Below are 20,076 nucleotides of genomic sequence, written 5' to 3' on the forward strand. Positions count from 1 at the left end.
GGGGATCAAACCCAAAATCTTGGCATAGCAGGATGACACTCTAACCACATGAGCTAACGGGCAATTTGTACTTCTTAATCCCTTTACCCTTTTCACCCGGTAACACATTTTTCTTACATCAGGTTAGTATTTTGCATAGAGATGTGAACAAGCCAGTCATGTAAATGAGGTGTGATAAGAGGAAAAATAATTTGAGCAAACTGATTTTAAATGAAGCAACTGAAAGAAAAGGGCATGCAGTTTATATCTGAAAGAGGCCCAATAAGGAAAAAACAATTTATGGACAAACATTCACAAAGGGCAATGGCTTTGTTCAGTTTAAGAGCACTTCTAGGCATTACATTGAAATGTTGGTTTACTTTAAAAAATAAGATTCATGTTATTTGAGAAAGGTGTATGCAGAAAATTAGCCAAATCCTTCCTTTTTTCCAAGCCTCAGAAACACTAATTTACATCAGAAAAACAGATTCCACTTCAGAAAGGAAGAGGTAGTGACCCAAATGGACCAGGTTTGGCAACTCAGGAAGAGCCCAGAGCTATCATTACTTGAGAAGGAAAACAGAGATCCTTGGAATAAATTAGTCCAATTTTGCTGTCAGGTTCTTTTGTAGAAAGCAGTAACGATTTCAAGTATTCCATTAATATTGGCAAGACCAGTCATATTTTTAGCTTCTAAAATAAAGTTTCGAGTTTGTTTCTATCAAGGTACTTGTAGACTCAGAGAGCAGGGCACTTAAGCCTTTCAAAGGCACCCCACTTGCATCCCACTTCTGGTTCACCTATTCAGGGCTGAATACATTATTTGATATTTATATAGTTTATATATACTCTTAAGGAGCCTTACATTTAGATTGTTATTTTTAAAAATATATCTTTATTGATTTCAGAGAGAGGCAGGGAGAAGGAAATTGAAACATCAATGATGAGAGTCATTGATCGGCTGCCTCCTGCATGACCCCGACTGGGAATGGAGCCTGCAACCCAGGCATGTGCCCTGACTAGGAATCGAACCACGATCTCCCAGATCCTAGGTCAACACTCAACCGCTGAGCCATGGCTGGCTGGGCTAGATTGGTATTTTTTTAAAATGTTTTTACTGATTTCAGAGAAAGGGAGAGGGAGAAACATCAATGATGAGAGTCATTGATCACCTGCCTCCTGCATGCCCCCTACTGGGGATTGAGCAGCATCCTGGGCATGTGCCCTGACCAGAAATCCACCATAGCCTGGTTCATGAGTAGATGCTCAACCGCTGAGCCACGCAGTCTGCCCGCCAGGCAAGAGCTTCCATTTAGAAAATGCCAGGTAACTGTTTAGCATTGCTGTGCTTAATACCCAACCCTATATTTTTCCTTCTTTTGATAATAGGACGTATTGCTCCCTCACAATAAACTTTATTTTCAGGAACAATAAAATCTGATTACTTAGAAAACCAGGTCTTTATGTGAAAGAGTATGAGTATTTAGATATCAACCAAATTAGTGAGCAGGGAAGTCAGAATGAAAAGAGCCTCTTTCTAACGGTCTTAAGAGAACATTTACAAGTTGCAGTTGTGTGTCCCAACCACTGTATATGGAAGATAAAGCTTCATTTTCCTTTCATTTAGAAAGCCAATTATCTAATAAATTTAGTGTTTAGGTGCTTCTGGCTTATCTTTAAAGGGAACCCCTTGGTTTGCAAACTTTCAGCTGAACTCTCTTAACATCTTTTAATGATTTATCCCTGGTCCTGCAGATTTTAAGAAAGCCCAGACATCAACTAAAAACTTCTCAGAAAGTTAGTTTCAAGTACAAGAATTCTTTTCGGTCTAAAGAGGGTAATGATTACACTTACAGACAGTATAATGAAAAAACATCAATGCAGTTTATTTCAACACTTCTAATTTATGAGAAAAACCTCTTAATGCTACATCAGAAGTCGATTCATCAATACTTAACTTGGAAAGCATAAGCAAGAAAGACCCAACATTTTATTGGGACTACACAATTTAGCACAGTACTAGGCACCATACTAGAACAACAAACACACACACACACACAAAACTGAAGTAGGAATGACAACAGACACTGTTAAACTCCAGGGGATCAATGAACCTCCCAAAACTGTATACAAAAAGTTGTGTAGTGTGTGCACTTTTCTGGGGGAGGGGTCCCACAACTCCAATCAACAGTACAAACTAGAATTCTAATCTTCTTCCCTATATTTGCAGTATAGAAAGCTGTGGATGGACCTCAGGAAGTTCATTCCTGTACATCTAAGAGTCAATTTTCATGGAAAGAGGGTAAAAAGGAAAACAAATAAAAGTAACTTGCAAGAACTGGGCAGGGGAAACGCCAAAGTGCTGTTTATCTTTTAAGTTTAGTAACATGTTCTGGTTTAGAGAGGAGAAATAGGGACCTAAGTGGTAATATAAGCTGGAAGCAAGGAGACTCCTATGGGATTTCTCAAATCCTTAAAAAAACTAAAGTATAAAGCATTAATAGCAAGAATTTAAAATGCAATTTAACTCAAGTCCAATTTTCAGTTTCTGCATATTAACAACTTATTTTTATTTTTAAATATCACAAACTTCAATCAGAATATTTTAAAAAATATTCTGCATGCATTTAACAAATCTGACAAAGGACAAGTATCCAGTTTACTTGTGTTATACTATGAAGTTTTAACTGAACAGCCAGTTAACATATATTTAAGATCATTAATTACAGGTAACAATGAAAAAGTCAATGTATTAATCTGATGGCATCCTATCACTAAGCAATGTTCATTAACACTATTAGTAATTACCCTGGAGCACAGGCAAAATGTAGATGGAGGAATTTCCCTCAAAAGCAAGTTTAAGGGATCAAATATCATCATCATCATCATCATCATCATCATCACTACTGAGGATAAAGCTGCTGCATGTGGACACGGCCCCTTCTTCCCGAACATTCCCCACACCACCCACAGTCCCTTTCTCATCAGAATCATCAGAATTCTCGTTGGAATCCTCATCAAAGAACTTCTCGTTGGAATCCTCATCTTCGAGCATGTTTTCATCTGTACCTTCCTCATCCTCCTTTGCATCTACTTCATCTTCTTTTTCGTCTGAATATTCAAACATCTTCTCATCTGCATCTTCGTCGTCCTTTTCATCAGCATCTTCAAGCCCCTTCTCATCTGCATCTTCTTCGTCCTCTTTTTCATCAGACTCATCATCAAAAACATTTTCATATGTATCTTCTTCCTTTTCATCTGATTCTTCATCAAACTCTCTCTCAGAGCCCTCCTCATCAATAACTTTTTCAGAGCTGTCATCATCAAATTGTGATCTTTCAGAATCATTTTCTTCTGACTCTTTTTCGAGAAGATTTCCACTAAACCCGTCAGAGCCATTCTCATCAAACTCTTTTTTGAGGACGTTTTCTTCAAATTCTTTCTCAGAGCCATCTTCAAACAGCTTTTCAGAGTAGTCTTCTCCAGATTCTCTTTCCGACTCGTCTTCTTCAGACTCCTTTTTGAGGCCATTCTCTTCAAAATCACTTTTGAGTCGCTTCTTTTTGGATTCTCTTCTGGGGCCATTCACTTTAGATTCTTTTTTAGGACAACCCTCTTCAAACCCTTTTTTGGAACAGCTTTCCTCAGACTTTCTTTCAAGGCAGTCTTCTTCATATCCTTTCTTGGGGTAGCATTCTTCAGCCTCTTTTTTGAGGCCAATTTCTTTAGCATCTTCTTCAAATTCTCCATCTTCTGTTTTTTCAAACTTCTTTTCATCTATAGGCTCTTCAAATTCCATTTGAGTTTCACCTTCTTCAGCATTCACTTTAGATGTGCTAGGATGTTCTGAAAAATGCCTTACTCTAGAAGGCCCTGCTCCTTCCGAAGCACAGATGGAATTTGAACGCCGGAAACCTCTATTGGCCTCAGGAGAATCGAGGAAAGCCTCCCATCCTTTCAGTCTTTCCTCCCTTTCTCTTGTGGTCTCCTCCACCTGTGCATAAATGGGAATTGCCAATAAAATAAGTTTTAGGCGAAAAGTAACAACATCTCTGAGCATTTCTAAAATTGACAAAAGTATCCTGATTTTATAAGGTATTGCTTCTTAGGAAATCAAAGCAATTCCCTATCTTCAGTTTTCAAAACTTTACAACTTAATTTACTAGAGTTGACCTCAAGATCATTTAAATAAATGTCCAACACCACAGTACTGCAGAAATGTCTCATCAATTAAAAAGTTAAAATTCTGCCTGTATTTTACAACACAGAAAGGAAAAGAAACATTTTGGTTAACGTGTTCTTTTCGTATCACTATTCTGAGCAAGCCTAATTTCAGACTTGCAAATTGAAAGGTTGAACATTTTTCATTCTATGCTCTGAATGCAAAGTATTATTTAAAAGTACTACTATTACATTACACAGATTAAAGCAAATCCAAACTTATTTGAAGGACTGCTAGACCAGTGTTTGTTGGGAACATTATGTTCCCCTGGTAGTTGGAGAATTTACCTGATAATCTGTAGTTCCATCCCACGCTTGGGCAGTGATTTGACGGCCACCAAACCACCGTCCATCCAGGGTTTGAATACAATAATCAGCTTCCTCTGGATCTCTGAAGGACACAGAGGCCACACCATCTGGGTGTCTCTAGAAAGACAAGAAAACAAAGGACTAAATGAGAAAATTCAAAATTAAACATGCACATTTGACAAAGTAGGTAAGTAGCAGTGTTCTTTCTGATAAATTGAATAAAAGATAACTATGTATGAAGCCTTTCTTCCCTTCTACCCCAGCAAGTAACACGCAGCTAAGCTGCTTCTTTAGCTTAATCTTTTCTAGCAAGAACCAAGCATGATGTCCTCAGAAATGTTTCTGCTGACAACACTATCTAGAACAGGCAAGACAGCAGAGTTCTTAAATGTGGACTCTAAAGTCAAACAGCCCTGGGATTCAATCCTGGCTCTGCCACTTAGCAGCTAAATGACCTTGGGCAAGGTGCTCAATCTCTATAAACTTTCAGCATCATCTGTAAAATGGGTATGATAGCACCTACCTACCTCAAAGGACTGAGGATTAAATAAGATAACATGTAAAGTAGCTTGTGTAGTACACAATAAACAGTGACTCATTTATTATGTGTCAATTTTGGAAGTAAAAAAAAAGGCTACGGGGACATATACAAGAGAACATTTTTCTTGATTGTTCTTCTCCAAATACAGGGAGGAGAATCATTCAACAGCAGGAAATGTGGGCAAACAGGGAATCACACATTTTTCTTGTACTTTCTTTACCTGATCATATACTCTAGAGTGATGATAAAGGGAAACAATCACAGCACCAAATCTATCAAAGCCTTGACTTACAATTCATGCTCATCTAATTATTGCTAACAGATGACTACCACTAGATAGAAGACCTACTATCTAAAAACATTCATGTAAAATTGGGGCATCCTGACATCCAGTAATAACTTTTCACTGGAAGAATGACTGCTTCAGAAATCATTTGTCCAAGCCATGAACTTACATCAAACAGAAGGAGTTTCCTAATTTGTCCAAACTTTGAACACTCTACTCGAAGATCTTCTCTGATCTCATTCAGCACCAACGGATCATCCTGCAAAAATACATGATTCAAATGGGTTTGCCCCTTTCTTTAAGTACACATCCCAATAATCATATTTCTTGCTTTGACATACCAACAAAAAGGTTTTAAGTTATTTATGTCTGTTTGTAGTCTACAAAATTAAAAAAAACACCACACAAGTCAAAATCAAACGAAGTAAAACTTCCACAGCTGCTGCTACTACTACAGGTCTGCCCTGCTTTTAAGACAGAAAAAATGCGCAAGTATGGTTGCAGCAGGAGTGTACAGTGGCAGACGAGGGGGAAGGGAAGTGGAACTGGAAATCCCAAATAATGGCAGCTGTAAAGGCAGGAGAAGTCCGGTGGCACATATTAAGTCAGAGACTGCTAATTACTATGTGTTGCATGGGCATGATGTCTGTGCCAATGACAGCCTTTTGCTTTGTGTTTTGCACAGATTCCTATTTACAGAAATGTTGTAATGGGGAGAGATATACCCCTTTCATTGACTAAGTGTTCTAAGATTGTTCTTTGTGCTTTCAAGATTCTATTTTAACTCATGCAGTAAACTTCCCTTACAAAGATTCCTGTTCACCTTGTCTCCTACACATTGCAACAGAACCACACAAATAAGGAGCCGATATTAAGCACACAATAAAACATGTTCTTAGCTGTTGCTTTCTTGCAACTACAAGCCTATTAAGAACATTCAAGCACTGCTGTTGAGTTCAGGTGGACCCCCCAACCCCCCAGTAAAAGGTTTTATGATTTCCTGTAGGAATTAACAAATCTTTCACAAAGGCCCAACGCATGAAACAGGCTCATAAATGTATTATCAACTTGAACTGCAACTACATGCAAATATAAATGAGTATATCCTACGAATTCCTTTTTTATTTATTGATTTTTAGAGAGAGAGAGGAGGGAGGGAGAGGGGAGGAGAGGGAGGGGGGAGGGAGGGAGCGAAGGAGGAAGAGGGAGGGAAAGGGAAGGAGGAAGAGGGAGGGAGGGAAAGGGAAGGAGGAAGAGGGAGGTGGGGAAGAGGGAGGGAGGTGGGAGAGAGATACATCAATTGGTTGATTCTTGTATATGACCTGACTGGGGATCAAAACCGCAACCTTGCCCAGCTGGGCGTGGCTCAGCAGTTGAGCATCGGCCTAGGATCCAGGGGATCGTGGTTTGATTCCCAGTCAGGGCACATGCAGGGTTGTGGGCTCGATCCCCAGTCGGCGGCGTGCAGGAGGAAGCTGATCAATGACTCTCTCATCACTGGTGTTTCTATTTCTCTCTCTCCCCCTTCCCTTCCTCTTTCTGAAATCAATAAAGATATATTTAAAAAAATTAAAAACAAACAAAAAACCCCTGCAACCTTGTGTATCAGGACGATGCTCTAACCAACTGAGCTACCCAGCCAGGGTCCTACCTACAAATTTCTATTGAAGTACAAGAAAGACATTTAAAAACGTTTAAATTCACCTATCTCACAGGTTTTTATTTTCCTCACCAACTAAAGAAGAACTGCAAAAAAGTACAAAAAGTGGCTTTTCCCTTCTAAAGTTCTCTCAGAAAGCAAAAATAAACAACTGGTAGGCAGTTATTAAAATTAATTTTAAAATTAAAAATATCCTATAAATCTGTGACCTCTAAAACTACAGCTGGAAGGACTCTGGATTTTCCCTACTTATAAAATCTAATTTTGGAGAAGCCAATTTGTTTTATATAAAATTATCAGACCTGAGAGGAATGGGGACTGGAACATAAAAGTTGTTTGGTAAAGTCATATGGTGGCTTTTCAGTACAGTGTGGCTCCTATCAGATTGCGTGCTTTCCAAAGGCAGGAATTGTGTTTAAATGAGTTCTGTATGTCTGAGAACATAGCACAGTCTTTTAGACACAGTGAAAAGTCAATAAAAGCTTTCTCGAAGCTCCATAAACTATTCGTAGAACCTCTATTTTGTTTACTAAGAGAAATCGGGATTACATTAAAAAGAAAAAACTGTTTCAAAATACTTCCTTTGTGGGAGGAGGGGAGCACTGTCTTTATGTCTATATCAAAGTCTAATGTTCTTCCTACGAGGATATCAAATTTTAGCCAGTCTTCCCAGACTTCTGTTTTTACTTATACCAGTTTAATTAACTTTTCACTGCTTTATTGTCCTGAAGCTTTAAGATAGTCCCCTGCTCTAGGAAAACTCTTTAACATAGCTAAGCATGGAAATTTTCTAAAAACAACACTTTGCAGGCAACAGACCTGAGACTAAAATCAGACTGATACATTGACACTTCCTAGAGTCAATGCTCATAACTTTCCAGGGTGGTGTTTTGTTTTCCTAGGAAAAAATAAACCATATTTCTTTTCTTTTTAATCCTCACTCGAGGACATATTTACTGATTTAGAGGGAGAGGAAGGGGGCGAGAGAGAGCAAGAGACATCGTTGTGAAACACTGATTGGTTGCCTCTCACACGTGGCCCAACTGGGGACCAAATGCAAAACCAGGTATGTGCCGACCAGAAATCAAACCTGCAACCTTTCAGTGTACCAGATGATGCTCCAACCAACTGAGCCACACAGGCCAGGGCCAAATCATTTTTCTTAATCCTTCCTAATCTAAACTTACACTGTCCAAGACAGTGGCCACTAACCACATGTGGCTACTGAACACTTGAAATGTCACTAGTCTAAACTGAGGTATGCTGCAAGTGTGAAACATGGGGAATATTAACAGCAAAAAAACAAGGTAGACAGAGCCCTGGCTCTCATGGAGCTCACATTCCAGTTGAGGAGACCCAATTATTTCAGATAGTAAGAAATGCTATGAAAGAAACAAAGAAGAGTATAATATAAAGTTCTATAACTCTAAAGAACAATTTACACTAAATAAATAAGGGTGGTGTTTTTTAAACCAGATTCTTTGAGTTAGGTTTGCATTCATATTCACCCTCAAGTGTTAGAGGAGTGTGGAATGTGTGAATCCAGGACCTAAAGTCATAGATATTAATATGCCTCCTAATAAAAAAATCAATTACTTACCAGAGGGGTAAAATGTGATGAATTGTAGGCAATTCTGGAGTTGTATCTAGTAGACTAGATACCATGATCCATCAATGTATTGCTTTTAAAGCCCCATCTGGTAAGGACTGCATTTCAAAAAGCATTTAGCATGAAAGTGTATTTTTAAAAGATACTTCATTATCACTGCAAGTCTAAAGCTCTATTTCAAGATTCTTCAGGATTTCAGTCAGGAGAAACATCAAAAATCTTAAATAGACCAAGTGTATCCTCCCAATGATCTCAAAAGACACACAGACTCCATAGGTGCATAGTAAATCCTACCATATCACTATTCACCTGGATGGTGCTCAAGACCATTTTGGGGTCCTAGTATCTAAGGGGGCTAAAATGACATTGCCATTCTAACTCTGTTTAAATGCACAAAAGGAATAAGAGTGGGTTTTGGTTGCAAGTAGATCATTTGTAAACCTGTAATTTTACATTATGAACATTTTTTTATGTGTAAGCTACTGTTAATTTCAGAATCCAGGAAGATAGTAAAGACATGTTCTTCCACAAATAATCCTAACCCCATTGGTCTATGCCACAAAACAGAGATAAGAACAAGAGGCAGAATGCAACACGAGGTACCCTGATGGCAATTAACATTCCTTAAACCTCTCTAGTAGCTCTTCCTTTATTTGCTGTTCTTGGAATTTTACATAGACACTAATATTATAAAGTCCTCCTAATATCCACTAAAGACTTTTGTAAAAATTAGGTCCTGAAAAACAACCTCCAATATTTAAACACCAGGGGCTGTATTTCATTAACCTAACTTTTATTTTATTATTATTTTTTAAGCCTCACCCGAGGGTATTTTTTCCATTGCTTTTCAGAGTGGAAGGGGGGGGAGGGGGAGAGGGAGGGGGAAGAGGGAGGGGGAGGGAGACAGACAGATAGACAGACATCGATTGGTTGCCTCCTGCAAGAGCCCCTACCCGGGCTAGGATCGGGCCTGCAACCAAGGTACATGCCCCTGGCTAGAATCAAACCTAGGATCCTTCAGTCCACAGGCTGATGCTCTAACCACTGAGCTAAACCGGCCAGGGCTAAGACCAAACTTTTAGTACTAAAATGAAGTTTCCATTTCCAAGTGTGAAACTGGTCCGCACCACCAAATCAACCAGGACTTACAGCTCCCATAAATCTTTTTTAAAAAATACTTTATTTTTAGAGAGAGAAAGGGAGAGGGGGAGAGAGAAACATCAATGCGAGAGCAAAGCATCCATGGGCTGCTTCCTGCATGCCCACCACTAGAGATTGAGCCCGCAACCCCGGCATGTGCCCTGACCGGGAACTGAACCAGCAATCTTTTGGTGCGTGCAACAATGTTCAACCAACTGAACCACACTGGTCAGGGCCCATAAATCTTTTAATGATTATATTTTTTATAATTTCCCATACCAAGTAGCTGCCATTTGGGGCCACAGTATGTATATTAAACAGTCTTACCTGTGATACAATAAAAAGAACACTGAGCTATACATGGGAAAATCTGAAAAGTTCAACTGACTGATTCTTTCTACATTTTCCTACCTTGAGGACTACATAAATGTGCAGCGTGTGGCATAAGAAAGATGGGGGGAGGCAAGCTTTGGGCTCCCTTGAAAGTAGGCATATCAATGTTTCAATCAGTAGGAATACTATACCCTACCTCAAAATCCATAGGATGAAACATATTTTTGATGATGACAACTCGTTCGTGGCGCATTCGGGATGACCCATCTCTTCTCTCAGGTCTCCAATCCAACTGCCTAATGCCATAAAGTAGAAATAATCCTGAATATTTCTGGATTATTTACTAATGATAATTACTGAATATTTAATAATGATAATTATTTGATTTTTTACTGAATATTTAATAATAATTATTTTATTCCAAAACAACAATGTATATTTTAGTCCCTGTTCCATTCAGAGAACTTTGTGGAAAAAAAAATAATGGGCAGGTGAAAAAGATGGACCCAGTATCTGATATCCCCAGAATATACAGGGTGGAGCAAAAGTGGGTTTACAGTTATTCGTATGAAAAATAATACAATAATGAATAAATAATAACACAAGAATGAACTCTGTGTTTTGCGTACTCACAACTGTAAATCTACTTTTGTCCCACCCTGTATATTTTTTTCAGAACTGCTGTCTGGTTACAAATATTCCAATGTCATTCCTGAAGAATTGCTAATTATTCAGCATGTACGACTATTTAGGAAGAGATCTTCTGAGGCTAAAAAATATGTTCAAATTGTATTGGTTTTTAGACATTTTACGATTACAACAAACTGCATTTAAATACATAAAGCTACTCATTCTTTGTTGCTACAATCTTAAATTTTACTGACATTGTTTATAAAAATTGCAGGTATCTGTTTTAACTATTCCTGTAAAAACTATAGGCCATCATGACAATGCTTTTAAGATCATTTATCAATAGTTTAAGCAGTGTTACAAGTGTTATCAGAACTCACTGTGGGACGAGTACTTATTTTGCCTACTTTCTTAAAACTAGCACATTTCAAAACATATTAAACAAATGGATTAACAGAAACTTGATGGCATTATGCATATACTTTATGTAATACATAATAAATGACAAAACCTATCATTTCAAATTCCTAATTCCTACCACAAACCTGTATGTAAAACTTTAGCTCTTGGTGTAGCTGATTTCAATCCACAATGAAAATGAACTAATGGCTCTGGTATACAAGCCTAAACTATCATATTTAATCTGATGTGCAACATCTTCCAGAGATAGCTCTCTATCTCATTTAAGGCCCCATTGTACTACAAATGAACACCCCAGAAAATGAAAAGCACCACTGCTGCCAAATCATGCTATGGTACAGATTACTGAAGGTTCCTGAAAACCTAATGAAATTCTTTAAAAAGAATTGGTAGTTACATTTGGTGGAACCGAACTAGGTGGCTATTATCAAAAGCATATTCTAGGATATCTATATGAAATCTTTTAAAGAGGAAAAAAAAACAAAAACACAAACTTTTGTTGCAGAGACAGCTTTTTCTTGTAGTCCTTGCACTTCTTTTTCTTCTTTGAGGCATCATATTCCCCCTTCAGTTGAAACTTTGCCACCTCAACATGTAATTTGTAGCCTCTAATTTCATCTTCATCCAAAAGTTTTAATGCAAGATCCACAGATTCCCTCTTTATAAAGGGAAAACAAAACATAGTCAATAAGGTACACACTGAAATAAAACTTCAGGAGTTTTTTCAGATGACGACTATACATGCTATAATAATTTAAACATAACTACGCACTCTGGGATAAAGAACTCTAGAATGCACATCAGGAAACCTGCATTCAAGACATAGCTGCCCCCAACCAGTCATGTGAACTTGGGCAAGTTATTCAAGATCCCTGAACCCGTTTTTTCATCTGTAAAATGGGAACAGTAATGCCTTCATCACAGGTTCGTGACAAAATTAAATGGAATACACATAAAGGATAGTGATTGACATATGGTAGTTGCTCAATAAATTATATCATAATTGAAGTAGCTTTGCTTCTTGGAGTCTCAATTTCTCAACTAGAGAATAAGGCAAATGAACTTGTGTGACTTCTAAGGTGCATTCCAGTTTTAAAATTCTAAGATATTCCTTCTTAAAAGACTAGATGACTAAAGTAACAGGGAATAGCATAGCCAGCCTTTAATTTTTTTGTTCGCCAATTAAAATGTAGCTCTGTAACATATTGGGAAGTAGATGATTATCGACAGCTTGTACATTAAATATACTATGGATTCTGGGTCCTATACAAAGGGGGCAGTTGTCAGTCCTACAGAGTCAAAAATCTGAGGACCTGAAGAGAACATGAAAGGACAGCTGAACTTAGCTGCATAATCAAATATGGATCCTGGAACAATTAACTATGTTCTTCTGGAACTCTATTTACTGGTTTGCCATGCACTTTTATGGGTCATAAATTGTACACGTGAAATTTCTCAAAACCCCATTTTTTCTTTTAAAATCCAATCAGACCCCCTAAGAATCTGTTCACAGGTTTTTAACAATCCTTGAAGAACTTGCCAATTTTCAAACTCCATTTGAAAATTATATAACTACCTTCCTATAATGGTGACACCTATGTCCTGTTCACGAACCAGGTCAAAACCGTTATCTCCCCAAAAGGTGTCAGTTTAATCCTGATTTCATGGAAATGCTGTATACTCACAACACACCTGTGGTGTTGGTACTGTTATCACTTTGATTTTACTTCGTAATTATTTTCAGGTTCTATGACATATGTGTATGCCATCATCATACCCATTTCTTTTACACCCTGCAATAATGAGTAGCACCTGCTCCTAAGATAGGTGTTTCAGAAATGATGAACGCCTTTAACACTGAGCTTTACCTGTGCAATTTATGACACCACGAACAGAGTTCTGCAAATTTCTGTTAATAGCATTCTCTCCCATTAAAAAGATATTTTGAAGCACTAAGCATAAGCTATCATCTCCTTTATGGTCTAACTCAGGGGTCAGAAAACTTCTTTTGTAAAGAGCCATTAGTAAATATTTTAGGCTTTGTGGGCCACGCAGTTTGTGCTGCAACCACTCAACTCTGCTGTTGAAATATATAAGTAGGCATAGACAAATGTGTAAATGACTGGATGCAGCCATGTTCTAAAAAATTTTATTAACAAAAACAAGCAGTGGGCTGGAGTTTGCCAATCCTTGCTTTAATTCATTCAAATGGGCAAATAAAATATTACTGGCTTTTTCTCTGTGGATTCTGAGAATGTGTTCTGAAATAATTAGATTCATATACTCTGAAAGAGATCTTTGCAGTGAGAAGTCTTTTACCACAAAAGCACTTTGGTCATATAACTTACACAATACTTTGACCTGATACTACATTTTCTTAGATAAAACAAGTGAATAACCTTACCAATGTGATACACACAGGCACAACCTGAAATTTGTTTCCTTCACGTCCTGTTTTGAATAGTTCTCTTAGTAATCTTCTATACAAAATGATAGCTTTGGTTCCTGACTTAAAAATGGAGATAAAAGAAACTTATCTGACCACATAACTAACCTTCAAATAACAGCAAAGTCCATCTCCTTTAAGATTTCCTTGATTGTCTTTGTAGAGCTTGACCTTAAACTCTTCTGTTTGAGGATCTCTCATAATAATGCCAAACTTGGACATGAGCTGTATAAATTCATCCAATGTAATGTCTGGAGGCAAACCTATTAACATTAGGAAAAATTTCTTAAAATTTATAAAAGCACCTAAATAAAGGTGAGGATTATTAGCATTCTACCAATTAGAAAGCTACAACCTAGATGAACACAATTTTGATTTTCTAAATGTATGTAAAAATCTCTCTATAGAATTGAGGAAATTTTGTGTTTTAATGTATTCAAACATACATTAAAATTATGCTTTGCTTAGGTCTTGTATCAGTGAATCTGAAGAGACAAACTGACACAAGTAACCTAAAGTAGACAGAAAGGATGGCACGCAAAGTTACATACTTAGTTTTCCTTAGTTTTGTAATAAACAAACATATTCCTTACTAATGTAAAGAGCTGAACAAAAAAATGACGCAAGAATAAGACAGACTTTAGAGAAACTGAAAACTAAATATCACTTTGTGAAAAATATCTAAATCAAGTATTTTCTATTCTGAATCTGTTTAAAAAGGTATACATACCAGACACATATACATTTGTATTTCTGTCTTCTTCAACATGAAACCATCCTAAATATAAAAATGAATAAATAAAACACATGCAAGAAAAGGTTAGTCACATTATAAAATCCTGACAGTGTGGCAGTTTCTCAAAACTTCCAGAAACTTTTTCTTACCCTTAGAACAAGATAGACTAATTTCAAACTACTGTCCAGCTTTCAATGTATTTGACTCTTTTGACAGATAATTAGTTTCAGAACCCTATCTAAAAAAAAGAGAGCTAGTTTATCTTTTAATAAAATGTTATTGAATTTATTGGGGTGACATTGGTTAATAAAATTATATAGGTTTCATTGTGTGTTCACCACCCCAAGTTAAATCTCCTCCCCTCACCATTTATCCCCCCTTTACCCTCTTCTACCGCCCCCCCCACTCCCCTTCCCTCTGGTAATCACCATACTATTGTCTGTGTCTATGAGGGTGTTTTTTTAAAATTTTAATTGATTTTAGAGAGAGGAAGGGAGAGAAAGAAACATTGATATGGGAGAGAAACATTGATCAGCTGCCTCCCCTACACACCCCAATCAGGACCAAACCTGCAACCCAGGCATGTGCCCTGACTGGGAATCAAACTGGCAACCTTCAGGTGCACGGGACAATGCTCAACCAACTAAGCCACACAGGCCAGGGCGAGGTTTATTTCCTCCCTTAATCCCTTCACTTTTTTCACCCAGCCCCCTAATACCCCTCCCCTCTGACAGCTGTCAATCTGTTCTCTGTATCTATGACTCTTGTTTCTATTTTGGTTGTTAATTTTGTTCATTAGATTCCACATTTAAGTGAAATCATATGGTATTTGTCTTTCTCTCACCGGTTTATTTCACTTAGCATAATATTCTCCAGGTCCATCCATGATGTCACAAAAGGTAAAATTCCCTTCTTTTTTATGGCGAGTAGTATTCCATTGTGTAAATGTGCCACAGCTTTCTTATCCACTAATCTACTGATGGGCACTTGGGCTGCTTCCAAATCTTGGCTATAATTCTGATATTTCCTTTAAAAAAAGCCTCATCTTTGCACTGACTTTAGGCCTTCAAATTAAGTTGCTTCTGACTCCAATCTACTGTTAGACATGGCCATGCTGAAGCAAAACTGACGTAAGTTCAACTTAATTAAACTCATAAAGTATAAAAAATATCCTTACACAGAACTGAAACAACCCACTCAAGGCCCACAAGTTAGTGTGAGAGCCAACATATGAACACAAATAATGATTTTAAAAACTCATCTCAATGATACCTTCAAAACTATTATAATTCTCCAAAAAGTAACTATATACACATGCACATTCACATTTTTTAATTTTTACACTCATGTTTTGCAAGCTAAATCCACTTGCCTGATTCAGCCTTTCTCTTTTCTCCCCTCTTTTTGGGATCAGTGGGTTCAGGGGTTTTTCTTTGCGGAGGTTCCTCTGCAGGCCTAGCACTAACATCTTGTACATTTGCAGTAGAGCTAGATGCACCATCATTAGAAAAGCCATAATTGGCCTGGTATGTAGCAATGAAATCTTCAGTGATCTGAACAAGAAATTCAACACACACATATAGAGAAATTAAAACCTTATTTTCTCCTGTAAAAAGTTTACACTGTTTTACATTATAACATATTCAGTTATACAACTTAGCACAGAAGTGTTTCTGTGGAAAATAGTTGTAGCAATAAAAAGTAAATACAAGAATAGTCACCTTACAGGGTGGGGCAAAAGTAAGTTTACAGTTGTTTGTATGGAAAATAATACATTAATTAATAAATAATAATAGAACATTCTCACAATTATAAACCTACTTTTGCCCCACCCTGTACATAAAAAACCGTGCATAAAATGAGAAAAAAAATAAGACATGGGTACTTGGATTATCAACACAAAAGTCTGAGATACTACTAAATTATTTTAACTGATGTTAGCACCTTTCTAATTGTTTCATTTATAAATTACTACCTCTCCACTGTATACTTGAGTAAGGCTACAAGAACATATAACAAAGGAAGTACCAGATAACAATAAAACAGAATAAAAACCAATAGCCAAGTAGTAATATAACAACAGAATTAATTTTTCTTTAACCATACAGATGAACAAAAGTGTATGTACACTAAATATTTATATACCTGTATGCAAAGAGAACAGAATGGAATTTTGATATGGTATATAAAGAATGGGGCTAATGGCAGTAAATTTTAATGTTTGTTTTCACTTAATCATGAATTAAGTCATATTATCATTTACTGTCATAAAAAAATTAAGAACAAATCCAACTTACATCTATCCTCCTGGCTTTTAGGGAAGAAAGCAAAATTGCACAATGCAAGAAATGTAGTTATATCTTCATACCAATGGATGAAGGCACACATAGGAATGGGGGAAAATTTTTAACTCAAAGTTTAAAGAGTTATGGGCTTCCATAGCATAAAAAGATAAGTCACAAGTTAATCTAATTATCAGGCTATTGTTAAAAGAACTCAGAAGGCTGAAGAAACCAAATCTGCACTTGAGCTGGCACTACCAATACAGGAGTGAAATACAGTTGGCCACTGAACAATGCAGGGGTTAGGGATGTACACATCTTGCTCAAGTCGAAAATCTGCATATAATTTGACTCCCCCCAAAACTTTACTACTAATAGCTGACTGTTGACCAGAAGCACAAGGTCAATTAACACATATATCGTATGTTATATATAGGGTGTCCCCCAAAAATGTATACACACTTTAACACCTGATAACTCACTTAATTTTCATTCCTTTTCAGGTTTAACTGATTTGAAATAATGTGTGAAGCCAGACTAAGCTTTGAACAAAGAAAATTTATCCTAAAGTACCACTAGATTTTTTTAATGGGGATACATAAAAGGTAAAGTTTACGATACAAAACTGGCAACAGTCGATGAACTGAGGGCACACAAATAACAAATGAAATGATTCTTGATGTTTGCGATTTTGTTGCTTCCCATTATGAGCAGTGCCTGGACCAGAAGAGTCATCAATTTGAAAACAGGCATTGACCAAAAAAATTTTCATTTCTGTAGATTCTTTTAAATTTTGAAAATGAACTGTATGTTAATAAACAATGACTTTATAATCATTCAAAGTGCATACATATTTTTGGGGGACATGCTGTATATTGTATACTGTATTCTTTTATTGACTTTGAGAGAAGGGAGAAGGAGAAAAACATTGATGTGAGAGCAAGACACTGACTGGCTGCCTCCCGAATGCCCCCACCAGGGACTGAACCCACAACCTGGGCACGTGCCCTGAGCGGGAATCAAATCATCAACCCTTGGGTGCAGGGGACAATGGCCAACCATCTGAGCCACACCAGCCAAGGTGTATACTGTATTCTTAAAGCTACTGAAAAAGTTATTAAGAGAATCATAAGAAAAAACACATTTACAGTACTGTACTACATTTACCTTTACAATAAGTTTACATGATCTAATTACAATATGAAAATAAATTCACGTATAAGTGGACCCAGTTCAAACCCTGGTTGTTCAAGAATCAACTAGTAAATTTAACAATTTGGAGGAATTGGAACATATACATAAACACAAAATGGGAAAGAAAGTAGTTGAATAATTTTTTAAGTTAAACAATGGAGACACGGTTTGTTATTACAGGCTTGCAAGTGCTATTGGTATCCTTTTCCCCACCCATATGAGATTCTGATTAACAGGATACTCCTACTGAAAAGTTTATAGAACCAAGTCTAACACCAGTTATTTTACTGAAATAAAATGCTTAACAATTTCCAAATACTCTAAATAAATATATACATATCTTTTCCATCCGTATTCTGTGCACCTCTAGTCATATTCCTGTGGTTATATGTATGGTTCAAGCACGGGTCTAGGGACCAAATTTAATAGGAAAGTAGAGGAGCAAAGTTCAGTCAATAATGATACACAAATGGCTAGTTTTTAAAAAACAAAAAAATCAAGAAGCTGAATTTTGCACATAGTATATAAGCTAAACATCTGAATTCCCAGGATAAGTGAGGTTGGCTCTCTGAGAGTAACAGCTACCAAGTTTGTTCTTGGTGTTTTTCCTCTTTACAATAAAAAGCAGTCACCAATGTAATAACCAACTGTGACCTTAACAGATAAAATTAATAAGACATAGAAAAAAACTTAAGAATTAAATTACATTTAAGACATCTCCCTAAAGATTTCCGTCCCTTTACACATTGGTTCTGCAACAACGGAACAAAAAGAAAGGCCACTACCCATGGGGGCTTGCTTCACCTAAAGACCTCGAAAAGAAAACGACGCTGGCCCAGCGGCCTGCTCTTCAGTGGTACCGGTGACACACACTTACCTTGGGAAACCAAGCCTTCTTGTCCAGGTCCCACTCGTAGGGGGTGTCATCTGGCTGCTGCCCAAAAGAATTGGTTTCCATACCGGGATCTGTCTGGGTGTCTCCGTCCTCAGTGTCTCCGTACAATTTCTGCATTCGCAACTGCTCATCAAAGTCGTCTTTCGCATCCAAGTTGTTGCTCATGTTGCCAACTTAGCCCAGGGGCACAGTCCAGGCAAGCTGAAAGGCCGAGATGAGGCTAGAAGGGAACAGAGAGAAAATGAGGTCGGCCACGCTCTGCCCCAAGGCGCGCCACCAGCAGCGCCCCAACAGCCCCCGGGAGGTCGGGCCACTCAACAGCCGCGCCGCTACCTACCCTCCCCCGCCCGCCGCGCGCCCAGACGCTCCCCGCTGGGCTGTGCCGCCGCCCACCTCGCTCGCTTCGCCGGGTCTCCAAGCCGCCACTACCTCCAGGGCGCGTCGGGAGGCCGCACGCGCACCGCCACCGCCTACCGGGTGTGAGACGACTGCAGATACCGAGGCACCGTAAGGAAAACACGAGAAACAGAGGCCAGCTCAAACCGACGCAGTCGCCATTGTCGGCGCGTCGAGACGTCCGGGGTCGCACGCGCCGACACGCCCACACTGGCGTCAACGGGCGTCGACGCAGGCCTGGGGGCGGGGCCTAGGGGGCGGGGCGCTAGGGGGCGCGCGGCTGCCACGCGCAAGCGCCCACGCGGACCGCCTTGAGGCGGCAAGGGGTACAGGGTGCTGGGGCCTAAGGCAGGCAGGGTTGGTTTGGGCCAAGCTAGAGCGGCAGCCCGAAAGTATGGGAATAGTCAAACCCGGTGGACAGATGTCGGGCGCCGCCATGTTGGGGGCGGTGCACGGGTAGGACGGAACAATATTGTGTTGCTGGGAAAAAGGCGCGCCTCCTTCGCCCAAAGGCCCCTCCTCCCCGTGGGAAACGCGTCTTTAACTTGTTTCTTCCTGATTCCGTAGGATAGGCATCGGTTCTGGTGCATCTTGGTAACCTAAGCTCCTAGCAGGGAGTCTGGTGTCTAATGTGTGGTGAGTGAGTGAGTGAATGAAGGAGCGATGGGTGAAGGACCAATCTTTCTCAAGCCTCAGTGCCCTGCTTGATCTCTTTGGTACCTTCCTCAGGCTGACGATGGACTCTGCGGAAAGGGAGGGAGGGCAGCACTTAGTTGCTTGCCTCTTGTACTCCGTGATTCAGAGGTACTCAAGCTCCAAACCTGAAAGAAACAAATATCCAGGCGCAAACACCAGCTTTACTTGCTGACGAACTAAGCTGCTTTTGTCTTTCTTTAAGAAAGACACAGAATGCTTCTCCTCAAAAGAAACTTGTTTTTCCCAGAAATTACACATATCGCCGAAAGTGAAGAAGTGTATAATTTTTAATTGGACAGATAT

General features: G+C 38.6%; 1 protein-coding gene across 3 annotated transcripts; it reads right to left on the reverse strand.

Moving 5' to 3' along the window:
* Nucleotides 1-1,841: 1,841 nt before the first annotated feature.
* On the reverse strand, nucleotides 1,842-19,289 carry HTATSF1 (HIV-1 Tat specific factor 1). Of its 3 annotated transcripts, none has more exons than XM_081125068.1 (10): nucleotides 19,075-19,289; nucleotides 18,664-18,901; nucleotides 15,683-15,863; nucleotides 14,305-14,352; nucleotides 13,683-13,837; nucleotides 11,623-11,786; nucleotides 10,275-10,374; nucleotides 5,506-5,595; nucleotides 4,489-4,626; nucleotides 1,842-3,973 (listed from the first exon to the last, which is right to left on the reverse strand). In XM_081125068.1, the coding sequence occupies exons 2-10, from the start codon at nucleotides 18,844-18,846 to the stop codon at nucleotides 2,846-2,848; spliced, it is 2,187 nt and encodes a 728-aa protein (XP_080981194.1). In that variant the 5' UTR covers nucleotides 18,847-18,901; nucleotides 19,075-19,289; the 3' UTR covers nucleotides 1,842-2,845. The 3 variants fall into 3 exon arrangements, with proteins under 3 accessions (XP_080981194.1, XP_080981195.1, XP_080981196.1); XM_081125069.1 differs by having other exon boundaries at nucleotides 19,156-19,272; XM_081125070.1 differs by having other exon boundaries at nucleotides 19,111-19,260.
* Between the last annotated feature and the right edge of the window lie 787 nt (nucleotides 19,290-20,076).

Source organism: Miniopterus schreibersii (genome assembly GCF_964146895.1).
Source record: "Miniopterus schreibersii genome assembly, chromosome: X".
Taxonomy (NCBI): Eukaryota; Metazoa; Chordata; class Mammalia; order Chiroptera; family Miniopteridae; genus Miniopterus; species Miniopterus schreibersii.

Coding starts and splice junctions, on each gene's coding strand:
- HTATSF1 (XM_081125068.1), bottom strand. CDS start 18,846: ATGAGCAACAACTTGGATGCGAAAGACGACTTTGATGAGCAGTTGCGA. Junction 15,864..18,663: donor AGAAGGCTTGGTTTCCCAAG/GTAAGTGTGTGT, acceptor TTTCTTGTTCAG/ATCACTGAAGATTTCATTGC. Junction 14,353..15,682: donor AAAGAGAAAGGCTGAATCAG/GCAAGTGGATTT, acceptor TTTTATATTTAG/GATGGTTTCATGTTGAAGAA.